The sequence below is a fragment of the Gekko japonicus genome, unplaced genomic scaffold (assembly GCF_001447785.1).
Source record: "Gekko japonicus isolate JY-2015 unplaced genomic scaffold, Gekko_japonicus_V1.1 scaffold1180, whole genome shotgun sequence".
In the NCBI taxonomy this organism is placed as follows: domain Eukaryota; kingdom Metazoa; phylum Chordata; class Lepidosauria; order Squamata; family Gekkonidae; genus Gekko; species Gekko japonicus.
Genome location: NW_015162515.1, coordinates 142,990 through 169,063, shown reverse-complemented (window position 1 = coordinate 169,063; position 26,074 = coordinate 142,990). Strand labels below are relative to the sequence as shown.

General features: G+C 43.1%; 1 protein-coding gene across 1 annotated transcript in view; it reads right to left on the bottom strand.

Annotated features, from left to right (window-relative positions):
- Positions 1–26,074, bottom strand: part of KIFAP3 (kinesin-associated protein 3) — a 97,229-nt gene that overhangs the window by 42,847 nt on the left and 28,308 nt on the right. Inside the window, exons 11-16 of the mRNA XM_015406201.1 lie at positions 19,562–19,662; positions 12,576–12,684; positions 10,933–11,055; positions 6,678–6,803; positions 6,071–6,169; positions 5,841–5,926 (exon numbers count right to left, since the gene is read on the bottom strand). Coding sequence (XP_015261687.1) covers positions 5,841–5,926; positions 6,071–6,169; positions 6,678–6,803; positions 10,933–11,055; positions 12,576–12,684; positions 19,562–19,662 — 644 coding nt within the window. The remainder of the gene's footprint in view (positions 1–5,840; positions 5,927–6,070; positions 6,170–6,677; positions 6,804–10,932; positions 11,056–12,575; positions 12,685–19,561; positions 19,663–26,074) is intronic.

Here is a 26,074-nt window from a genome sequence, read left to right as displayed (position 1 = left end):
AAGAAGAGGATTTATAGTACATGAACTGAGCGTATTAACAACAACCCGAAGGAGGATCTAACAAGCCGGATGGAGAAGACAACAGAGGAAGCTCCTCCACATCAGCGATAGTAAAAGTACCCAGCACGCAAAGAAGCGGTTCTGAATGTGCACAGAAGAGATCCTTTTTATTAACAGAATCTCAAAGGAACATTACTAACATACTAACAGAGAATTCTTTCCCTCCACTCCTTCTTTCTTTCCCTCCATTCCTTTTCTTTCTTTTTTTCTGCGCAGATCTGCGTGTCCCCCCCCATAACTAGCAATCCAAAACAATCCAGTGGCACCTTTAAGACCAAGTTTTATTCAGGTACAAGCTCTCCCTCCTCTGTGAGGACAGATCTGCATGTCCCCCCCCCCCAATAGCTAGCAATCCAAAACAGTCCAGTGGAGCCTCAGCAGAGTGTTGCCTTCTGACACACTTCCAGTGATGTCGGGGGGGTGGGGGTGGCATATGCAAAGGAGTTGTGCTAATGAGCTCCTGTACCTCTTTTTCTACGAAATGATCCCTGGTTACCAGTATCACCCTCAGAGATCTATCAAAGCCCCAAGCAGTTCTGTGCCATGCCCACGATCAAACTGACAGGCGTTCAGAAAGCCCTTGCGATCCAGATGCACTTGAAGCTATAGCACAAGCTCCCACTCAACTACCTTCTTTCCTTGCCTCACAATTATACCTCTGAGGGGGTGGGTATTGCGGGAATGGAAGAAAACAGTACGGTGCTAGCTACATCACAGCATCTTTCTATAATGAAGGCAACTATTTCTGAATGGGTGTTCCCTGCAGACACGAAGATGATACCTCCTGGATTTTTCTCCAGCATCTCCTAGCCCAACAATGGATACTTTAGAGGAAAAAAGTGGGTGTCAGGAAATGTGGTGGGAATCGCTTTGCTACAGAAATAATTCCATTTGCTGTGCCTGCACTAAAAAATAATAACAACTATATCCCGCCTGCCTAGAAGACAGAGAGAAGGAAAAGACTGTTGCTTTAAGGGGGAAAAGAGAGAAGAAGAGATGGAATTTATACCCCACCTTTCACTACCCGAATGAGTCTCAGAGCTGCTTACAATCTCCTTTCCCTTTCCCTTCCCCTCCCCACCATGGACACCCTGTGAGGTAGGTGGGGCTGAGAGAGCGCTTTTGAGAACTACCCTTGAGAGAACAGCTCTGAAATAACTTATGACTGGCCCAAAGTCACACCAGCAGCTGCATGTGGAGGAGTGGGGAATCAAACCTGGTTCTCCCAGATTAGAGTCCGCGTTCCTAACCCACTACACCAAACTGGCTAGAGCTTGTGGGAAGCAAAGGGACTCTATTCAAAGACAGAACCAAAAAACAGGGAGGTGAATCTCTCCTCCAGACAGTACATCAAGGCTTGCTGGGCCAGTCTTCTGCTGGATGAGGTGCTGCCCCTTCCTGCCTGCCCCTTTGCCAGCCGAAGAAGAAGAAACACCCCCGTGCCAGAATCATCACAGACCACCCTGTGCTCTGCTCCCCTTTGAGGTCTCACCTTATGTGGAATAGCAGTTTCCACCAAACACTCCAACTAGCAGAGAACAGGAGAAGCAAAATCACTGAGGTTGCCTGCGCAGCCGGCGAATACTATTCTTCCACACCCTGTCAGTTAGTACCCAGTACCCTACAATTGTTCTCTACATTTAATGGCATCGTGAACCACAAGAATTTGCGAACGACACACAATTTGTTTCTGTACAGGATGTGCTGTCCGTTTTGAAGTTCTGAATCAAGCTTCTTCGAATTACTAATGGCGAAATCCTATGCAGAGTTATTCCGGCCTACGGCCTTTGAAATGAATGAACTTGGACTGGAGTAACTCTGCACAGGATTGCGACATTGTGAGATATTAAATAAGAAGCCCATCAGTGGAACATAGCTATTACCCATCAGCAGCCTCTGTCACTGGTTTCTATCACACCATGAACCTGATTCATATATATATATGTTAAATAAAGACAGAACCATTTAATTTGCCTTGTGTTTTACCACAACTGATAGAAAACAGATTTTCCATCTATCTTTAATGTGGCAGGCACTTAATTTGGTCAGTAACATGGTTCATTAGAAATGATTGTTCAACTAAATTAAAGCTGTTTGGCAGTAAGTTGGAAGCTTACTAAATGGCCACATGTAGAGGAATAAGTCACATTTGGTCCTGCTCTCAATGCTCATGTCAGAAAGGGTATCACTCGGAAAAGGTGCAGAAAAGGGCAACCCAAATGATCAAGGGATTGGACAGCAGCTTTCCCTTCCCCTCCCCACAACAGACACCCTGTGAGGCAGGTGGGGCTGAGAGAGCTCTCTTGAGAACTGCCCTTGAGAGAACAGCTCTGAGAGGACTTGTGACTGACCCAAGGCCACACCAGCAGCTGCATGTGGAGAAGTGGGGAATCAAACCCGGTTCTCCCAGATTAGAATCCGCGCTCTTAACCACTACACCAAACTGGCTCTGAAAAGGGAGATATGAGAGAATTTATGCAGGATGTGGAGAAAGTAGATAAAATACTTTCAGTTACCAAAATAATACCAATATACCAAAATAATAAAACTCATAGTCACTCAAGGAAGACGATGGGTGGTAGATCTTATCCCATATGGCTTTAAAAGAAGACTGGATGAATTCTGGACTGGCAGGAAAAGTCTACCAACGGAGCCTTCGCAGTCAGTGAATACCAGGTGCTGGGAGTGGGGAGACCTGAGGCCTCTTTGCCCTGCGTATAGACTTCTCAGAGGCACCTGGTTGGCCACTGCAGAAACAAAATGCTGGAGTAGACAGGCATTTCTTGCATTTTTTTTAATTACACCTGGCTTTCTCTCCCTTGTGTGTTATTTGAATTAAGCAAGTTTGGTGTCAGTGGAAAGTATTTGTTTCAGCAGAAAGAAGTTACTTTAAAATAATATTCAGGCATCTGACAAGTAGGCTGTACTCTCTGAAAAATTATTCTAGGAGGGCTCCTGTTTATTTTTACATTTACTTCCTGAGTGATCGATAATATAACCACCTGCTTGGTTGCCATATGTGATGTCATGAGTGTTCAGAACCTTCATCTTTGAAATGTGTCCAGGATTTCCGACTGGTCCAGAATACTGTAGTAAAGTTATTGCATCCCACTGTCAGCTATGCTGCCATGGGGGTGGGGAGGTTTCCTGTATTATAATTGCCAGTGCATTCCTTCTGTGCTTCTTTGCTGCTGTAACACTTATCTATAAGTTCTGCAGGTGGTGATGTTGATGTCTGGGTTTCTCGGGGACCATGGGAGAGAGTTTGGTTCCCAGCTTCAGTGTTAAACGGCCGGAGCTCGCGCGCAGGAGTGTAGCTAATTGGCCAGGGCAGTGGGGTGTGTGTGTGCATACGAATACCCTATATCCTATGATGCCCCAGGGGCAGTCGCCATTCTTAACAGTGCCTATGTTAATGCATCTATAGCTCTTCAATAAAGTATTACCTTTCCTGATAAGCGTGTACTACGTTGCTGGCTGTGGGTTCTGACACCCACCTCAAGGAGCGTACTTAAACAGTCCCTAAAAATTCTGCACTAGTTACCAGTATCTTTTTCTTCAAGGCATAATTCAAGGTGAGCTTTGACCAACAAAGCATTAAACAACTTGGCCGTGGGAGATCTGAATGCCTGTTCCCCACCATAACAAGCCTGCCCATTCGCCATGGCCATCGGCAAAGACCCTGCTTTAGGTGCCCTCTGGCTTTGCAGGGGAGGCAACTGGTGGCCGGGGAATGGCAGACTTTTTCAGCGCTTTCCCCGTTTCTGGAACTGCATCCACAGGGTGCTCCATCTGGCATCACTCTGTGACTTTGCTTTATGCTGCTGTAACAACTGTCCTACTTCTCACACGCATGTCCCTGAGGGGCACCGGCCTCCTCTCTTATTTTTCTTCTCTATCCCCTGATGTAGTGGTTAAGTGCGCGGTGTAGTGCGGTGTAGTGGTTAAGTGCGCAGACTCTAATCTGGGAGAACCGGGTTTGATTCCCCACTCCTCCACTTGCACCTGCTGATGTGACCTTGGGTCAGTCACAAGCTCTGGCACAGCTGTCCTTGAAAAAGAGCAGTTCCTGTCAGAGCTCTCTCAGCCCCACCCACCTCACAGGGTGTCTGTTGTGGGGAGGGGGAGGGAAAGGAGTTTGTAAGCCGCTCTGAGACTCCAAGTGAAGGGCGGGGTATAAATCCAATCTCTTCTTCTTCTTCTGATGCTGTTTGATTTTGTTTGGCACTGGATTTTATAGTAAATTATTGTCAGCTAGCACTGCCATTCTCTGGAATGTGTGGGGCGAATCCTCCTTGCCTCTGCCTGTTACACCAACGAAGTCTACTGTCTGGGTTTAATCTGCTTTTGCTTTTCTGACCTTGGGATGTACCAGCTGCTACCGACTCGCTGGGAACAAACGGCTTCTACTTTTGCTCACTCTCTTTCCCCCACGTGCGTAGACTTTGCTTATTGGCTTTTGCTTGTACGGGGGGTGTTTTGAACCTAGTATAATTCAGGGTGCCCTGATGCTTCAGGCCATTCCTGACACAAGAAATACATGTGTCATAGTTATGAAACACCAATAAACAGAATTCTTCTTATGAAGCGCTGTGTGGTGTGACCTGACTATCGAGCCCTGACAATTATGTGCTTTCAGGTTGCTGCTTTTTATGATTTTTTTAAAAAAATCCATTTTGTAAGCTGCTTTGACCTTTTGATCGGAAAAACAAAATTTATTTAAAATAGAAAGACTTGATCAGTTACACTTTCAACTAATGAATTCCTTCTGAGACAATCTGCAACTACTATCTACCAGCAGAGACAATCTTGCAGTCAGTCGGGCCTCTGATCCAGGACCCAGCCCCAGCAGATAAGATTTAATTAAACCAGTCTTCCCCACAAACAGTCCAGATTATACCTCCCCCTCCCTTTTAGCCTCTCTTTTAAGGTGGGGGGGTTTATTTGCTAGGGAGAAGCAACCTGAAAACTGTTGTCCCCTTTTACATATTTCTACGATATAACAATGATTGTAGAATCACAAACATAGATAAAGAGCAATTATCCAAAAGCGGGTGGTAATAAACTCAAACCCACAATAAGTCACAGCATATTTCAAAAGCAGCAGACTTCCTTCATAAATAGAACAAGCACAAGTGGTCCATACTAGTTTGCAAGTTATTATTTAGAAGCAAACGTTATCCATCTCAGAGACCAGGAACATTTTCTTATAAACTGTAGTTTATAGATGTTGGGTTGGCTCCAGTGGTCTATGGACACAAGGACTGCAGATCTTTCTCATTTTCCCCTCTTCCCATCAACCATTTCCAACCATGACAAAGTTTATTTCCAGCATCACAGGACCTGTGTGGATTAATAGCAATGTGGGCTAGGAGGCTTCCATGGTGAGCGGGCTGGGAGCGCAATCGCCCTCTCCTCCCTTTTCCATCAGGGAAGAGGCAGAAAGGTCGCGTTGTCCCCTCCCTCCAGGCCTCTACGGCTGTTGGTGCTCTCAGGTCCCACAAGCCAGGAAATAACCTTTCCCATGACTGGAAATGGCGGCTGGGGGGAGGGGCAGGAGAGATCGACACCTAACAGTGCCTTCCTTTGATGGGTCTAACCTGGGTCTTAATGTGCTGAATAAACAGTGTCACATTATGTGGGGAAGGAGATAAATAAATATAATGCACACCATTATATATAGTCTCACTTGACACATGCCAGATTACACATGCTACTGCTGTTCATAATGAGGGTGTTTGGTTTTTTCATTCCTACTTGTATAACAAAAAGTCACCTACTGCTATTATGTCCAGCGTATTGTCACAGACTTTACGGATCTCAGCATTTTTATCATGCATTAGGTCTATAAGATATGCAGGAGCCTCTGGAACAACACAGTTAAGGATAATAAGGAACTCCAGTTTCCTAAATGGTGTCCTATCCAGTTCTGTAGTCAAACACAAAGTGGAAAAGCAGTGGAAAGAGAAAGGCACTACAAGAAAGAAAATGGTTGATAAAGAAAGGATACGGGTCTCCTTGATGATGACATCTCTGGTAGCTTGATGGAAGACCATCTGGTAAAACACATAGATGATCTGGCACACAAATTCATCATCTTCCTGTTGAGCTACATAAAAGGCAAAATAAAAAAAATCTCCCATTAAACTTTAAATTCTCAATTACAAGACATGAAAAAAGTACTATATGAGTATGAACGAATGGGCACGTACACACTGCAATCATAACAATTCTAAGTAAGATTCCCACTGAAACCTGTAAATGACAGCTAAAGCACCCCTATCCCCTCCCTTCACCAAGATAAACCTCCATACATTTATAGCATCCCTATGATCACCACCACTTCCTGTACCACTAGTTTCTTCAGCTTTGGTGATGTGTGTTGTGATACCAGGTGATGTGTTTTTTTTTTAAAAAAATGTGATTGTTATGCAATTAATTTATGCTACTGTTGTTGGGTTTTTTGTCCGTAAACTGCCTTAGTCACCTTTGTTGGCAAGAAATAAAACTTATAAATAAGCATTTGCAAGGAGGGCTTCACACTACTGAATGCTTAAAGACTTGTGGAAGTGGGAACTTTGTAAACTCCAGAAGACTGCTGAGAGGACGATCAATACCATTGAGCAGTTCAATGAGGGCTGGAATAATCCCAGATTTAGCTAGCAGGGCTGCACAGGAGTCATCCATGGAGACAGTTCCAATCATTATCACCACCTCCAAAACAAGGTCATCTTCTGCAGAACCTGATAAATTGAACAGAGAAAACCATACTGATGAATACTCTTGGATACAGGTCTCCCCATTTATTCTAATATATCATACAAAGAACTTCTTTTAGGATGTCCAATGACACCTCTACCATTTTTGTGTGCAGACCTCACTCATACTGTTCATTAGACCTCTCTTGGATCAGATAACAACCTAAATGGCAGAGTGAATGGCGGGGGCGGGGAAGAGGAACCAAGATTTAATGAAGACATCCATACTAACCAGTTTTCACAATTATCTTCCTTACAAACCAACAAAACACTGTATGGTCAGCAAAGAACAAATCATGAGACCAATGAAGGTAACAGGATCTGACCCAAAGTCTGCCTTACTATAGTGTTGTTGGGTTTGTTTGTTTTTTCATCGATCACTACTTTGGGGACCACTAAGCCAGGATCCACACTGTAAGAGCTATGCGCCATATGCAGTCTATTAAGGTTTTCCCCCCAGCAGCTCATGAAGCACTGCATAGCCATCCTGTAGTGACTCACTCTAAGGCTGCTTAGTCCAGGGTAAGAAGTATCAAGTTTTGCTGTCCTCCCCTGTGGTGTTCAGATGGTCATCTGGCCTAAGTAAAAGGGGGTTATCTCGGTTTATTTTAATTAGCACACTTTCATTTTTTATTTATTACAAAAATTTATATCCCACTTTTCTGTCCTCAAAAGGGCCACCAAGGCAGCTAACAAATTAAAATATACATCATAAAACGACAGTTTAAAATGGACTAATACTAGTCAGCAAGATGTCTATAGTGATCTGAGTGACCTTGCCCCCCACCCCAAAATATGTGGATGTCTTGGTTCTTTTGAAGTATTTTTTTCTGAAGACAGTTAATTTACATAGTATATAAAGTAGCACTTTCATTAGCCCATGATTCAAAATATGTATTTATATGAATTTCACTTATATTTATATGCATTTCACTCAAAATAATAAAAGAATAGATAATATAAATCAGGCACATTAAATGTATTTTAAAGTTATCAAAGTCATTAGAACACATGTATTTTAGAACAGATGTAATTAGCAGAAAAGCAAAGAGAAACTCATTTTGTTGATAATGAAAAATATTAATAGATTTAAAAATAATTTTTAAAGATCAGTTGTTTCAAACTCTGTCAATTGTTAATTACTGAAATAAAAATAGGAATAAAATGATGTAGAAAATAATTGTGCAATTTCCAGCGAATGGCCAAAGTTTCTAATCAGTATTTTGTTGTTGTATATTAACTGTGGCTATTTTACAATGACACTATCAAAACATATATCAAACTAGGAGAATCAAACTTAATTATCTTTATTGTACTGAGTAATAATAGGAAATGAAGAATACTGAACCGGAAAATAGCTCTGGTCTACATATGTAGCAGAATGAGCTGGCAGAGTGCTGAGGAGGTAGAATTGACTGTATCACTTCAGACAATAAGTGAAGGGAACACTTTTAAAAAAAAAATGGTCTCATGATAATATTTCCCTGTATATAGAAAACTAGCACATGATTACGTGAAGTACCAGGACAAAACCTTTCTCCTTCATGTGATTTTTAAAAAAGTCACATGTATAGCTTCTATATGGGGAAGTATTAAGAATGTGACTCCCCCTCCCCTACTGTATAAAATGATATGGCTAATTCTACCACCTCAGCATTTTAACTCTGCATGTGGAGATCTGGCTTAGGATGCTGGTGGTGAAAGAATAGTATTTAAAATTAATCCTTTCTGCACTGCTGACAATAGTAAAAGTTTTTAAGAAAAAATAAGACAAAGGTAACTCTCCTGTGTCTTTTTTGACTGGGGTTTTGCTTCTCTCTTTACATGATGGAGTGAGCTCCCATCTCTAGTTCCAGCTCCTGCCAAACTAGCAGTTCGAAAGCAAGAAATTGCAAGTAGATAAATAGGTACCACTTCGGTGGGAAGGTAACAGTGTTCCGTGCGCCTTGGTGTTTAGTCATGCCGGCCACATGACCACGGAAACGTCTTTGGACAGCGCTGGGTCTTCGGCTTTGAAACGGAGATGAGCACCGCAACCCTAGAGTCGGACTCGACTGGCTTTCGAGCAAGGGAACCTTTACCTTTATCTTTAAAAGCAGTGAAGAATATGTACTCAGCATTCCAGGTCCACAACTGTACACTGGTGGAACCCACCTACAGTGTCCGCATATCCTAATACTTTGCTCTGGTACAGTGGCTGAGACAATACACCGTCGAAATCTTATTTGAGTATAGTTGTCACAGCCAAGTTCCATTCGAATGGGATTGGCGAAACAGAGAAAACCTGAGATGTGTCAGTGGCTGCGTTCACACAGCGTTAGATACCGTGCTATTGCTGGGCTGTAGCAATCATTGACAACTTGACTGTCCTGTCTGCACAAGAAAATCCAGTTGCAAATGGCAGCTATAACACAACACTAGCAAAATATCCAACAAGGTGCTCCTAGAGCTTGTATAAAGCCTCTTACAGAGAGTCTGAAGCCACCTCACAGAGTTCACATCCAGTGGGTTTAACCTATAAATGCACTTCATTTATACATATATGATTACTACAAGCATTTAACACCACTCACATTGAACAAAATGGGGAATCCAGTTGCCATATCGGACAATGGCAAATGCCACTGCTGCCAATATTATGAACAACTGTCACTAGTGTAAGCCACATACTAGGAATATACTTTAGCAACTGAAGAGTTTAGCTGGCAACTGAAGAGTTTAGCCGCCGCCCCTACTATACCACCACCGCCCTGAGGAAACATCTGAAACATCTGGATATTGAAGAAGCCCTAGCCGTGGGACTTAGCCGTGGTACCACTCGGAATTTTTGGACCTATGATTTGTTATCTTGGGACTGTTGGAAGTATTGAGTACTATGTTTTTAACTGAGGATATTTTAAGATGTATTAGATGCTTTGTATTATTATTATTATGTATTTGATATTTGATGTTTTTATTATGGCAAGGTTCTGCCTTGCCTCTGTAAGCCGCCCTGAGCCTATTGGGGAGGGCGGGGTATAAATTTAATAAATAAATAAATAAATAAATAAATTCATCCTAATCCAAATGTTTTTGGTGCTGAACACTTTACATAACCCACTACAACTTTTTTTTAAAAAGTTATACTTAGCATTTATATAGCACTTGTAGAATGTTTGTATCTACCTAATTATTGCTTGCATTCTAACAACAACTCTGTAATGTAGGACAGTTCTTATCCCCATATTACAGATGGTAACACTCACACTTGCCTTTGACTACCAGGTGAGAGAGATGTGAAATCTGAACCAGGGATTTCCTGGGCTCACACCTCAGTTGTTCTGAAGTACGTACAAGGATGGTCAGAGACCCATTTCAACAGGCGAACTTAACCAACAACTGAGGGCAGCCTACCATCCCAGGAACTAATTTTCAGAAGTGAACTGTTTTGTATCCCGAGTCTCTGCTGAGATTAAGAGTAACAAAAGCATTAAAAAAATAAAACTGGATCCTATGGAACTATTCTAACGGTAGTGTTTGCCACTGGCAGAAGATCCTCTCGTGCCAGCAGAAGCCGCCTCACACTGGAAGAAAACACCAATGTTGCCAGAAGAGTTTCATGCAATCCAACCCACTGTCTGCCTACTTGCACTCAAGCACCAAGAGGCCTTCAGACACTACCTTCTGCAAAAACAGTGGGCTGCAGGAGCACTGAACTGAAGAAGTGTTAGCAGAAACTCTCTAGCAAGACTATGAAGTCCAGAATCCCTTGGAATTCCTACAGGATTAAGCCACGTAACATGGTGGCATCTGCAGAGCTGCACGCATAAATGAGAACGAGCCCCCTTAAGAAACAACAGCAGGGCCCTGACCTGGATAGCCCAGGCAAGCCCGATCTCGTCAGATCTCAGAAGCTAAATAGGGCCAACCCTGGCAAGTATTTGGATGGGAGACCTCCAAGGAATACAAGAGTCGGGAGGCAGAGGCAGACTATCAAGCCAAGACACTTCTCTGAATGTCCTCCATGCTCCAATAGGAGCCGCCAGAGGTTGCCAAACTTCCAGGCACGGGGGCACAAACACACACATGCAAAAATACCAAAAAAGAAACAACATCAGAAACCACCATAAGGCACAAGTGCTTACAATGAACAGAGTTTTGGTTGGCCCGTCGTGCTGAGAAATGTTTCTAATCATTTTCATCAATAATGGGTCCTTGAATTTCAGAGCTCTCTTCATCAGCATCTTCAGACCATTCCCTGAGAAGAAACCCCACAAGCCAAAGGTGAAGAGAAAAAATGGAGATATTCATAATGTAAATGCACAATCCACTTACACATACTTCATTTGGACAAAGGTTTATACTGGACTCAAAAAGCTGTAGGTACAATAACGAAGGGTTATGTCTAGAATTTTTTATTACATACTCTATTTATTTTTTATTACATCTGACCACCATGCAAACAGGATGTGCAGTCAACACTACTTTCAGATCCGGTTCAGGTTGCTTTTCCATAAAGCTTTCACCCTAACTGAAAGAGTACAAAGTACAAATTAAGGGATGTGGCCTCTGCCATTTGGCTCAATAGAAATCTTTCATGCTGGAGTCCCACCTTTTCTCCTCCTCCTGTTTGTTGCAGTTTGCCTTTTCCACTTCCTGCTACAAAGCCTAGAATCGGAAAGGTGCATCTTGTGAGACAGTGAGGGACAAAACCCCATTTAGGGCCCTCATAAAACTCGAAAAAAGCTAACCTAACACAAACACTAACTTATTTTTTTTACTTTTTTAAGCCTAGCATTTTACAAAATATAGTTGCATTCTAACTGCTGCTAAGCCATGACCATCAAGCGTAAGAGAACGACAAATTTATGATACCGCTTGACATGAAAATGTAATTCTGGGGAAGATGTTTAATTCTGAGGTGAAGACCCCAGACCTGTAAGACAAATCAAGCCTTTCTTCGTTTCTTGCAAGCAGTTGTCAGGGCTATGGTCAAGGTTTGGCAAAATCCTTTTGCTTCAGAGTATGGGGGGGGGGGATGGGACAACTATGGAAAATCATACAGAGCTACCTCGTCTCCACAGGTTAAGTCAAACAAGGGTGAGGTTATTAAGGGATGTGGCCCAAGGAAATTTATTTCATTCATTTCAATAACAGTATCTGTTATGTTGCTACTTTCTAGGTTTGAAGTGGCAGAGATCAAGTGCCTAAGGTCTTTTCAGTCACACTGAAGATGTGCCAATCCACTATCCTAATAATGCCTACTGAGGAATTAAATCCCAAAATGTTTTAACATGGATAGGGCTGGCCCTCATGCTTATCAGAAATACAGGTAGGTTGACTGAACAGTACATTCTATGCACCTGCATCTTCTTTCTCCAGAGCAAGTAATCGGTTGCCCTGTGACAGCCAAACAGTTATCCCACGCAACCCCTACAACAGGGGTCCCCAACATTTTTGACTCTGCAGGCACCTTTGGGATGCTGACACAGCACGGTGCATGCAGCCACAAAATGGCTGCTGCAAGAGGCACAGTCAGGCACAAAATGGCTGCCTCAGCTCCCCTCCAGTCACACACTCCTGGTGCTGTGGTGGCGTTTTTAGAAATCTGCCGTCGCTCCACTCTCAGACTGCCACCTGGAAGACTTGCTGGGCAAAAGGCCCACCTGGCCCCCACCCACTTTCTAAAAATACTTGGCAAGCTGCCCCGAAAGGTGTCGGCGGATGCCACGGAGCCCACGGGCACCACGTTGGGGACCCCTGCCCTATGACACTCACCTTCACAAACGAGCTGCACATTCCTCTTGTTAGCAGCCAGGTTGATGCAGAAGGAGATGAGCTCCAGATCAATGCGCCCCTCAGGACACTCGAACAACATCTTCATTAACTACCAACACAGGAATTTCAAGCCGTTAGATTTGCCAAATGGAAAAGCAATGGTCTTAGCAGTGGCATTAAACTAAGACCAGCTCTTCAATGGAATCCAGTGAAACATCTCAAGCCACAGACAGAATGCAGAGTGGCGGCAGCATTTTCTGGATGGTGTCCAGAACTTTCATGCAGGAACAAAAAGTAAAAATGTATAGGAACAGAGAGCGTAGGAGTCTCAGGCCATATAGAGGACCAAATAATACCAATCCAACATGCGATGGATCATGAATCTGCATCATGAGCTTGTATAAGCATATCACAGCCAGGCCCCCGGTGGTAACTAGCACGCAATAGACACTAATTACAGGTCTACACCATGAAATAGCCTTTGGACAGGTGCAGAAGTCATGAGTTCCTTATTTTCTCCTATGCCAAGGAAGACAAGCAACCTTCCTCTCTGCACCACAGTCAGTGCAAAGATCAGATGGAGTAGGCACAGCCCTTCTATCTTTAGTCTGAGATTCAGGGATGAGAGTGTGTGGCAAGCTAAACCTCCAAAAAGATATGTCTGTGCCTCCAAGAAACAGTGAGAAAGCATACATACTGAGAAAGAATCAGTCCCAAAGGCATTTCAGCAGCGTTACATTTTCTGTTTGTGCAAAAAAAAAAAACCCATAAAAAATGGACGCTCCCCAAATCAACGTCATTTTGCTTTCTAGCATTTAGGAAACGGGACATGTACTCATGTTTTTTTGCCATTAAGTGCTAAGAATTTATTTGTTGTTGTTCAGTCGCACAGTCGAGTCCGACTCTTCGCAACCCCATGGACCAGATCCCGCCAGGCCCTCCCGTCTTCCGCTGTCCTCTGAAGTTTGCTCAATTTCATGTTCGTTGCATCTATGACACTGTCTAACCATCTCATCCTTTGCCGTCCCCATCTTCTTTGACCTTCAATCTTTCCCAGCAAAATGTGGAAATTCCGCAGTTCTGCCAGCTACCACCACGTTGTGTGTGACAATGCCCTTTTAGTTCCCTAGAGAGGTGTTTTAACCCTGCAATCATATTGTGCCCCCCTAATGAGAAGGTTAAACCAGAAGGTTTAACCAAAATGCATTCATTACCAAAGAAACTGCCATCCAAAATAGGCTGCAAATGAGATTGCTGAGACTGCAATTTACGGATTAATGAGGATCAAGGGCTTCTATAAAGATATGAAAGGCAGAGTTTTTTAATCTTACAAGGCAGATATCTAATTTTCTATATATAAGAATAATGTAATAATAAGGACGTGCCACATTTGGATCTTAAATTCCTTGAAAATTGCATTCAACACTGTCAAATTTCTGTTTTCACTTCTAGAACATTTGAAAATGCCAGATCTGGATCATAAATGCATTATGCACGTATGGTCTCTCAATGCTTTTCCACAGTTGTCCCCTCCCCTAAGGAAAAAATATTTTCTACCCGGGGGTGGGGGTGGGGGGTGAAAATTTATTGACTTGATGCCACCTCTCTCTTCCTGCAGTCCTCTCTTCCATGAAATCACCTGCATAAACCTTGTAAGCTCCCTTCTTCTACTGAAACTAAGCCAAAATATGCATTGCAGAACTTCTGTATGTTCTCATTCTTCCTGCCATTCCCCTGTTGCCTGCCTGCCCCCCCCCCGCCCCGCTTAGACTATAAACTGCTTAGGGTGGGGAGCCTCTTTTTCTGCTTCCATCCCTTTGTAAAGTGTCTCATATATGGATGATGGTATTTAAACAAAAATCAACCAATTCCACTTGCTATCACATGCCAAAATTAACAAGCACTTGTGAGATTTAGCGAAACAAAGTAAGACTGGCATGCCTTAGTAGCATCTAGCTTGACTACTGCTAACATGTCCTACGTGTGCTGTCTTAGAAGATGCTTCAGATGCTTCAATGTGGCAACCAGAATGCTGATGGACACCTGCTGCAGTAAGTACATAACACCTATTTTGCACCAAACATATTTTCCTCCCACTTTGCTTCCTGGCTCAGTACAAAGATACTAGCTGTGACTTCTGAAGCCCTGGATAGTTTGGTCTCGAATATCCAAACGACCACCTCCACCTGCCTATCCCTCTCCAAGCTAAAAGCCCACCCCCAAAGAAGTGCTGCTACAGCAACCCAAACTTCCACACGTGTGGTTGTCGAGGATCCATGTGGACACATGAAGCAGCCTTATACTGAGTTAGACGCCTTAGACTGCAGTCACACACACACTAAATAATCCACTTTCGATCCACTTTGAATGCACTTTACAACTGGATTTTGCCAGTTCACACAGTATAATCCAGTTGAGAAGTGCACTGAAAGTGGATTGAAAGTGGACTATTCAGTGTGTGTGTGTGACGGCAGCCTTGGTCTATCAAGCTCACTACTATCTTCTCTGACTGACAGCAGCTCTCCAGGGTCTTTTGGGCAGTGGTCTCTAACATCACCTACTACCCAGTCCTTGGAACTTCCTGAATGTAAAGCAAACGCTTAACAAATGAGCCACATTCCCTGCCCTAAAGGGCCAAGGCCTCCTCAGCAGCCACACCAAAAGGTTATTCGAACTCTCTCCCACCAGGCCTTGCACTTACCCCTCTCATTGGAGGCCTCCTGCTGTCAATTAAATACTTTAATCCCAGAAGACATTTTATTTAGAACGTACATCTTTGGTTTAGTCTCGGTCTTAGCATTTTATCGTTATTGCTTATGACTGCATTTGTGTTCTTTTGTTGCAAATCTACCTTGGGCATCGTTTCAGGGAAAAGCACATATACAACCATGTCAAATAAATAAGTACACTTGCCATCAAAGCAAGTAGGGAGAATGGTGCCTGCTAGGTATTAACTGCCTCAAGGTTTGGTGCAGAAAGCAAAGTCACCTTCAAACTTGCTAAAAACATCTAGACATTGAAATTACCGTTCATTAAAAGTAACATTAAATTCTAGCTCGAGTTTTAAAATTATGTTGCCAGTATGAGCCACATGCCTGTACAAAGGGGGAGACAGAAAAGGGTCCCGTAGTCTCATCTAAAGCAGTTTAAATTTTTCAAAAATAATCCTCTTGTATGAGTTCCATGTTTCCCATTATGTCTTCATTTAATTTGATTGCTACTCGTGCCACTTCAAAGGGGAGCGTAATTGCTGCCAAATAGGAAATATTAAAATTAAATTTGTTCTGCTTTTACTACGTCCATTGTCATCTTTTCCTGATTTAGCAGGAAAGCAGTAAAATGGGGCTATGGCGAGTGCAGTGAAGAGGCAGTAGTTTTCAATCAGACAAGTCCCACGTCGAGTATCGGATACCCCAGCCGAGGACTGAAATCACTGTGTCTAGACTCTCTGGCACCTGACTTCACTTATTTACCAGTGACCAGAGGCCAACCCCCACGGTTTTCTGTTCCTACACCTCAGCCCAGCCCCTTCCCTGACCCCCCCCCCTCCAAGCTCAAACATCTTTGAATGATTATGCCAGAACTGCATGTCTCGGGAATCTCTCCTGACCGGCTACTCCCTAACTCTGATGTTTGAAGTAATGCTCTGGTTTCTGAACTTCAGCAGATAATGGTGGACAAGAGCAAAGGGGGCTGTCAAGAGAGGACATTTACCAGCATTAAGCTAAAAGAGAAGCCTGCAGATCAAAGAGGGGCCAAACAGACAACCCCGGGCCAGAAGACATGTGGGTGAGCAAAGCGGTGGGGGAACTCTGCATACTGCTCTGTGGAACAATACTGAATATCGTCATGACATCACCACACAGCCATGCCCTTTGATTGGTCAGGCTATTACCTATAAATGCTTTTTTACAAACATCTGGATGGCATTTGCACCTGTTTAAATAAAGCGCACGCTGCTGGGGTCTAAACAAGAATGGACTGTTAATACTCACTTTTAACTCTTCCAACAACAACACCTATTAATTCAGGCAAGGCATAAGAGAGTTTTCCAGTGATAAGGCATCCTGTTTAGCCACTAAAAAGGTACTCCTCCCCCCAAAAAAAAACCCCTATCACACATGCCAATCAATCCAATGAACTTAGAAGCTGCAAGCTGGCAATCCACAGGAACTCCTAGCTCATAAAAAGAGAATGCGATACATAGTCCATGGGGCACTTAGAAAAAAAAATCTGACAGATTCTGGTTAAAACCTTGAGAATTCAAAATTTAATTTTTGAAACACAGGTCACTCGTCCTTATGGTGACATATGATTATTGGATGACATCACTGCAACAACAGTAAAAGACTGGAAACCAGAAAAGCAAGTGAAGATTCAGAAACGAAATCAGGAAAGTAGTAGATTCATTATGCTTTCATCACACCAGTGTTTCTCAAGGACAGCATTTAAATACCCGAACGTGCCCAGTCCCAAACTGAGGCATATTACGTACATTATATCCAACAACTGGAGTCCCAAACTGAGGCATATTACGCACATTATATCCAACAACTGGAGTCTGCCGTTAGCCTGTCAAATATATATTAAGAGCCTATTAATTATTTGCATTGGATAAATGCATGTTAATGGCGCTCTTACAGCTCATGATACTTCCAAGTATGAACATACAAAGCCGCCCTATACAAAACCAGACTATGGCTACATCTGGCTCAGTCCTGTTTCCTCCAGCTGGCAGAGACCCTTCAGGATCACAGGCAGAGTAAAGGTCTTCCAGCACCTTCTACCCATGATCCTTTTGTGTTGGATATGGTGGGGACTGAACCTGTGACCTCCTGCAGGCAAGGCATGCAACTCTGCCACTGAGTCCCAGCCTTTCCCCAACAGGCAAGGAACCTCCCTGGTGGCACGGTTTCTCAGAACAGCAGGAGTTTGGCCCTCAATGCTGAAGAGAGGTCGGCAAAATACCCTGCCCATCAGACTCTACAGCAAAATGAAGACACAGACCGATAGTGAGAAGGGGGGCCTAACTGTCTCGTTATGAAGTACAAGTTAAGAAACTGCGAGGAATTGAGGGACAGGGACAATTTAGAAATCCCTTCCCCTATCAACATCTGACCCTCCAGGATTCTATACGCTCTCAGAGAACGGAGCGCATTCATTTCCCCTGCGGCCCGTGTTTCTCTTCGGTTAAGGCTCAACTGCCCTCAACATTCCATGGCTCCTGAAGCATATTCTGCCCTCGTCACGCTTTCTTTTGTTCTGCCTGGTCTTTTGCTTAATTTACAAAACCATTTTTCTGCATACCTGAGGAGTCCTCGGAATACGTGTACCTTGTCTATAAATAATCTGATTTTGCTGCTTTCGTGACTAGCACAGTAATACATGCCATGCAATTTATAAATACAGTAAACAAGATGGGGGCCTATGCAGAATTGTAGAGGATGAACAATTTGTAAATCCCCTCACTCCAAATTCTCCTCTAGGATTTTCTCAGATGCCTGAGCAGACCAATTTCCCCTCTCTCCTGTTATCCTTTCAATATTCCATACATCCTAAAACATATTCAGTTCTCATCAAGTTGTTAGGGGTAGAGCAGAGTTCTTTTATTCTAGTTAATTTACAAAGTTATGTTTACTTACATATCTAGAGAATCCCTAGAATTTGAAACCCTTTCCTTGTCTGTGGGTAGTCTGGTTTTGTTGCTTTGGTGACTGGCTTGGGAGAGAGCCGCTTTACCATTATTTATAGTGATTAAGCAGGTATCTACTGGGAAGTCCAATTCAATTCAATGGGTCTGCTCCCGGGGAAAGACTGCAGCCCCTTATTTGCACACACTTATCCATGTGAATGTTACCTTAAGTTGCAAAATTAGATCTAACAGGTAAACATGCCTACTAGCTGGCATTTACAGACATGAACATCCGTTTTACCTCGCTTAGCTCTGGAGACATATTCCTCAACAGGGAATCTTTTCTGGCTAGTTAATGGCTCTAGAACCCATATTTCTGTGTCCTGTTTGGAACTCATATTCCTGTTTCACTGGCAGAAGACTCTTCTGCTTGTGGAGCAGAGGTTGGGAGATTTCCATTGGTTCTGCTCTCCTGATTCAGACGGCTACTGTGATCCACACAAGGTTCCTGGGGTTCCGCTAATCCACAGAGACACAATTTCATAGGGCACAGAAAATTACAGGACTATGGGAGAGGAGAAGGAGGAAACTTTCCCTTTATCTAGTGCAGCTCCATTGGTACTGCATAGGATCCAAGCAAAAAGTGAAATGTCTCATCACGAATAACAAATACTGAAGCTTATAGTTTTCACAATATTCATAAAAATATATTACATGACTAAAAAGGAAGCACAAAATGCCAAAACTATTCAACTTCATTCTCCAACAACATAATTAAGCAGCAAAAACTGCAATAACACATTAAACTGTAAATCTTATGTAATTCAGTTTCATAAATATGAACAGGGAGCTGTACGTGAAAAATGATTAAATGGTCACTCTACCACCAACAAAAGAACAAAAAGCTTTTAACAGAATAAAGGAAAACTACAAAAAAGCAGAAGTATAAAAATGACAGAAATAGTCTTAACTCACAACACAAAAATAGACAGACAAAGTATTTTTTACTGCAGCGTGAAAACACGATACTCCAAAACCAGCCCTCTCCCTGGGATAATTCTTAAACCATGGCTTTTAAGGGATTTGCACTGCATAAATACCAGCATTAACCAAAATGGTATCATTACAAATAACAATGATACATTTGCTAGCCAAATTAATAGGCAGACTCTATTGTCAAGCCTAAGCAAAGCAGGTAATTGCAAAAATGATACTTCTACAGAAGAATAGGCAAGAACAGAGGAATAACTGTCCCAGTTTCCAACATCTGAAATGTCCTTATGAACTCTGCTACAAGGAAACTGGAGACAGAGCTGGTATAGGCAAAATGGTTTGAAGAAGGAAAAACACATACCTGTGGTATACAATCAGTGTACGCAAACATTGATTTAAAGCGATCATCCATGCTTATGTGATAGAGAATACACATGGCCACCTGTTTGTAATTTTCATTTCCTAAGGAAAAAGAAAACCATTTTAAAATGATGGTCTGGATGGGTCAGTCAGGCTGTTTGCCTTGATTCACCCTTAACCAGGTGTGTGGAGACTCTTGCCCCATTCTGTTCTATTCTGTTTTGTTTTAAGGGAAATATTTTCAAGGAAATGCAATGCCAATCAAGCAGACTTAAAAACATTACCCACTTCAGAAAAGCTTGTTAATGTACACTGATGCCAGTCGTTTCATCTCCTGGCTTATTCTTCATGCTCGTTATTAGTATGTCCCCCTTTCAAACAAGCCAGATCTTAAAGCCATGGGGAGGGGGGCTGAGGATTTTCAATTGCTTACACCACTCCCCCCCCCATCAAGCTAAGAATCCAGCAGCTGCCATTCATCAGGAGATTCAAAGAGAGCTGACGCTCTGAGAGGAAGGGGGAAGGGGAGCAGGCAAAACGCTCCACCCCCGAGATGCACCCCCCCCTCCCCGAATTCCAGGCACAATCCAGCCAAAATTAAGTCCATTGACTGCAATGGAAGAGTGCCGTGGATGTGCCTTTCTTTCTCCATACTCACCAGCAGAACAAAAACTTCGGTATAGCTCTGCCCAAAGGCACAAAAAAGCAACTTTCATCACTACAGAAGCCATGTTTTTGAGCAGCAGAACACACTGCACTAGGTTCTACAATATTCTTATTCTGAAAGACTACCTTCAAACTGGGAATACATAAAACGTATCCTGAAAACATATGCGGGGAAAATATTTGGGCTTTTTATTTTTTTTCCAAACTGAAACCTACCTCTATGAGGACTAGAAACATTTTTAAATAAGTCATGGGCTTCACAATAGCCTTAACAAGACCGCCTCTGTGTGCAGCTATCGGCCCCATGCTGCCTGAAGTGTTCTGCGCACATTATCTTCCCGTATTCCTCACAGCAGCCATGTAAGTAAGAGAGCATCAATACCCCCCCCCACCCCCATACTGCAGATGCATAGCTGAGTGGATAAGGTCACCTATGCATTCATGGCAGAAGCAAAATTCAAACTGGGGGACTTCCCCAATTCACAGCTCAGTTTCTTAGTCAATGCACTAAACCTGCTCCTCCGCCTCTGGAAATGCACTTATATGTATTAAATATTCTCTTACATTATGACTAAACAAAGAAGACACAAGAGACAACTGCCAAGGAGCAAAATTAAAAGTGATCCAGGTTCAGTTTATGGTTGCAGTCCTTAGACCAGTCATAAATTAAAGGTGTCTGTACTCCTTAAACCTTGGTACCCACCCCAAGTGCACTGCCTTAAGCAGGAGAGGTTCTGTAGGGCAGCATCTCCATTTCAATGCCTTAATTTCTTCTTTGTTTAAGTTCCACAGGATGCAGCAAACAACATGTTTAAACATTTCTGCTTCTCAAATTAAATAGTCTCACATTCGATAGCTGCTTAAGAGACCACAGCATTCGAACTGTAAAGTAATGCTTCCAAGTCCCCATGAACTGAACAGCCTTCGGCTGCCTTGTCCCTTCGGAGAAACACTTGCCGCTAACCCCACCTATCTTACTTGGGGCTTGCTCCTCTGTCTGCTGAGGCCCACTGTGGCATCAAAGCAGATAAATCAATGCCATCTACAGAAAGCAGAGCCGCAGCAAAAGCTAGAGGCTGGGGAACAGACTGCAAAAAGGTGAGACAGTCCGAGGGCGAGGAGGAGGAGGAGGAGGGCACAACTGTGGAAAGGAAAAACAATCAGTTATAACCGACTATAATTTATAGGTTCGAGTCCAGTAGCACCTTAGAGACCAACCTTAGAGACCTTCGTCAGGTGTTCATATGATCTCGTATCTGACCAGGTTGGCCAACCTTCAGGTAGTGACTGGTGATCTCCTGGTATTACTACTGATCTCCGGAAGAAAGAGACCAGTTCCCCTGGAGAAAATGGCTGCTTTGGAAAGTGGACTCTGTGGCCTTATTATACTCTGGCCCTCCCCAAACCCTGCCCTCCTCAGGCTCTAACCCCCAAAATCTCCAGTTATTTCCAAATTTGGAGCTGGCAACCAAAGGGGCTTTGACTTTCAAAAGCTTATAGTCCTAGAAATTTTGTTCGTCCATAAGGACTTGAATCTAGCCGTTCTACTGCAGACCAACAAGAATCCTCTCTGTAAATACTAGAATTTGTCCCGGAGATACTGGGATAGACCATACCCCTATCCAACCACTACACTGAGCAAAGTTTGAAGCTTTCTCCCAGTGTAAGGAAACCTTCTCTAACATGGCCCCACTGGTGGACCTCCTGATGGCACCTGGTATTTTTGGCCAAAAAAAATCAAATAACAACTGTGTATTGCACAAACCCGCACCAAAGTAAGTATGTAAGTTGGAGGCATGTTTGGTCCAACTTACATAATAGCAACCTTGGTAGGTGCTTTCTAAAGCTTAGGAGACCTGGCCCATATAGAAACCGAATAAAGTTTGACTGTTAAGAAATTGCAATGAGACTTCCTGTAGTGGCTTTTTGTTCCTGAGGAAGGACCAGAAGTCCGACACACTGAACAATACCTAGGAAAAGTGTTGATATCTATTCCAGACTTCATTGTTTCCCTTTGAGAAATTTCTATTCTGGACTTTGTTCTTTCCCTTTCGGATATTGTGGACTTTTGTATTTTCCTATGATGAATTACATGTGTTGAATTACCTTTGTGTTGAAGTCTCTTTTTGTTAACTTTGGTGTGGGTTTGTGCAGTACACAATTGTTATTTGATGTTTTTTTGGCCATTATTTACTGTGGACTGTATACCTGGTATTTTTGGCCACTGTGTGACAGAGTGTTGGACTGGACGGGCCTTTGGCCTGATCCAACATTAGCGTCTCTTATGTTCTTATGTAACTTAAGTGGCTATTCCTCCAACAAAGGAACCCTCCAAGGAGCCTTCATCCATGTTAAGTGACTCTTCCACTGGAAAACTGGGCGGATGTGGACAAGATACAATTTAACAAGGATAAGTGTTGAGTTCTACATCTGGGTAACAAAAATGAGGAACATGCTACTTCTGGGTAGCAGGGTGTGTGAACAAGATCTTGGGGTATGGGTGGACCGTAAGTTAAATATGAGCAGTCAGTGCGATGCAGTGACAAAAAAGGCTAATGCGATCCTTGGGATGTATCAACAAAGGTACAAATCGCAAGTTGTCATAGTCCTACTGTACACTGCATTGGTCAGGCCGCACCTGGAGTATTGTGCACAGTTCTGGAGGCCTCATTTCAAAAAGGATGTGGATGGAATGGAACGGGTATGGAGGAGACAACGAGGATGATCAGGGGCCTGGAGACCAAGTCCTATGAGGAAAGGCTGGGGGACTTGGGAATGTTCAATTTGGAGAAGAAGAGGTTGAGGAAGGACATGATTGCTCTCTTGAAGTATCTGAAAGGCTGCAACATAGGGGAGGGCAGGGAGCTGTTCCTGTTGGCAGCAGAGGATAGGACTCGCAATAATGGGTTTAAATTAAAGGCAGATATTAGGAAAAACTTTTTCACAGTTAAGAGTTGTTCAACAGTGGAATCAGCTACCTGGGGAGGTAGTGAGCTTCCCTTCACTGGCAATCTTTAAGCAGCAGCTGGGCAAACACTTGTCAGGGATGCTCTCGGCTGATCCTGCACTGAGCAGGGGGGGTTGGACTACATGGCCTTTATGGCCCCTTCCAACTCTGTGATTCTATGATTCTATTTTTCCAACACAAAAGACAGCTGGATTTACCCATATTTCTGTTTCCTGTTTGGTCACCTATGGGTTTGTTTGTTCAAAGGAGTCAAGGCCAAATATCCCAGCCTCTATTATAGGTTAGGTATTGCGGGAGGGGATTTCTTGCCAATTTAGATTGCAAGATGCAAAATACAAGGCCTATGTAAATCTGGTTAAAGACACAGGGGAAACCCAACCAACTAACATGTTCAGAATATGTTGTGCTTAATGACAGGTCAGCCAGATCACCTCTGGCCAACAACTCAAGAAACTAACTGCCTGGCTGTTATGTGCTGCAGTAGTAAACCTCAGTAATGATGAGATCACTGACTAATAAATAGGGTGGTTAGAAATACTTTGCATGTCTTCTCTCAGGAATTTACTATTAATTAATCAAATCATTATTCTGAAGTGCTATTCAATTGTCCTTTGCGTTTATACCACCATTCCAGAATATGTGGTCATTCCCAGCTGAGGGTAGTTAATCCTTAACAAACAAGTCATTAGCAGCAGTAACTGATTTTTTTCTGTGGAAATTATTGCCATTATAAAATATACTCAGTGGTTTTAAAAATAATACTGCTTAAATTTGCAGCTGCAGTTCATCTGGAGCAGCTGGGATGGAAAAAAATATTAGGTCCCTGGGGCTGTTTTCACAACAAGTTTTCAATAAATTAAAAGCCCCCAACTACACACACGATGGGTCCAGAGTTTGAAATTATTTTTCATTTTTGAACACTGAGAAAGTCACGTCATGGCAGTTAGGGCATGGACCAAAGCTCAGCACACAATCCCTACCCATTCTAAGACTGGGATAAGTGATTTAGGATTTATTTGCCTCTAATGTGCTGGTGCAAAATTCAAGTTGTAAAGGGTTTTTTTGTGTTTTTTTTTTTAAGGTATGTTGCCCAGAACACCATGCGATGCAAAATCCATATTAACACTGGGTCATGTTCAATGCAATTCTATGCAGAGTTACTCCAGTCTAAGCCCATTGAAATCAATGGGCTTGGACTGGAGTAATTCTGCACAGGACTGCACTGTTGGCGTCACACTGGTATTTTCTTACTCGGATCAGAAAGGCAGCCGCGCTTGAAGAAAACCTCCATCTGTGTTCCCGCAGGGTGGTGAGCCTTCAATGATGCAGCCTGTCAGGCAACCACAAATGGGGACCCCTGTACCTATGGGTGCAAGTTCTTAGGATGCAGCTCCATCCACATATGCTGCAACTGAAGCACAGACTGATTTCCACCCTCCATCTAGACATCCCTTTGGACATAATCCACTTGTGGACCTATCATGGATTTGGAGGAGGCCACTCATTGTTTTCCAAGACCTGCGTACTCCAGAGAGAGTTAAATCCACCTTCAAAAATAATTACTGTTTTCCAGCAGACCAATCCCTTTATTCTTAATATGATTCAGCCAGTTACTGCTATAAAGAAAGGGACACCCCAGGCAATATTCACACACAAAATATTGGGACCAGCTGTGGCAGACCTGCCATAGGAATAAAGGTTTCCCCATTTAATTGGGAAAACAGGAGGAAGCATAACATTTTACTGCCATTAATAACTTCAAGCAACCCTGATAAGACTTTGCTGCTTTCTCAAGGCAGGACATGTGCTTTCTGTTACAAACTGCCATGTCTGACCCCCTATTGTTTGCTCACTTAATCGGGTAGGAAAACGTATGTTCCTTTATAGGATAAATTAGGCTTATTAAAATTAGAAAAACACTGCGGTAGCCAATAAGAGGCTCCTGTCTCAAAAAAAATGTGTGAAGCTCTATATTAAGTTCATTATGAGAAGGCCAAGCCAGGCCATAAAGAAAGATCTGGTTTAAAAGGTTCTTAGAAAGAAGCATTTGTAAAAACAACAGAACTTTTATTAAAAAGGGAGAGACCACAGCTCTGGTAGACACAGAACAGGCTACTTGGTTTTTTAAAGGCAACAGATATATGGCTCAGAATAGCAACAGATTATACTACAAGCTGCTTGCCCAAGGCATACAAACAGGTTCATTAGTTGCTGGCTTTGCCATCAATTAAACCTCACAACAGAAGGGTTAACTGGCAAATCATCTGATAGGCCATATACTTCAAGCCCTTCATTGAACATTTGACTAAGGAAGTGGAAAGCTTCTGAGCAAACAAAAGCAGCAAAAATAGTTCTGAAAACTGGGATCAGTAGTCGCCACTGTGGTTAATTCACAAATAATGAGCAAGCCTTTGACAACTTCCTAAAAAAGCAGGTTGCTTACCAGTAACTGGTGATCTTCGAGTGGTCATCTGTGCTGTAGCAAGCTCTTTTAACGGATTTTCACGCCCAGCCCACAGGGCATGCACAGGAAAAACAGGTTGCTTACCAGTAACTGGTGATCTTCGAGTGGTCATCTGTGCATTCACACCAATGGGTTTAGTGCGCCTGCGCTGACCCGACCGGTGCTGTAGCAAGCTATGTTTCAAAGGATTTTCGCGCGAGTCCCACTGAGCATGCGCAGGAACCCCAGCGCGCATGCTCAGAGGGGACGAGCGCGGAGATCCCGCCAGTTCTCTCTCTACCGCCGCGTTGAAAGGACCTTCTTGCCTTTCCTCCTGACCGGATAGCTGTTACTGCCTTCGGGCCTTTACCTTATTTCTTGTTTCTTAGGATCATCCTCTATTTTATTTTCTCTACTTCAGTTTACTTTAAAAAAAA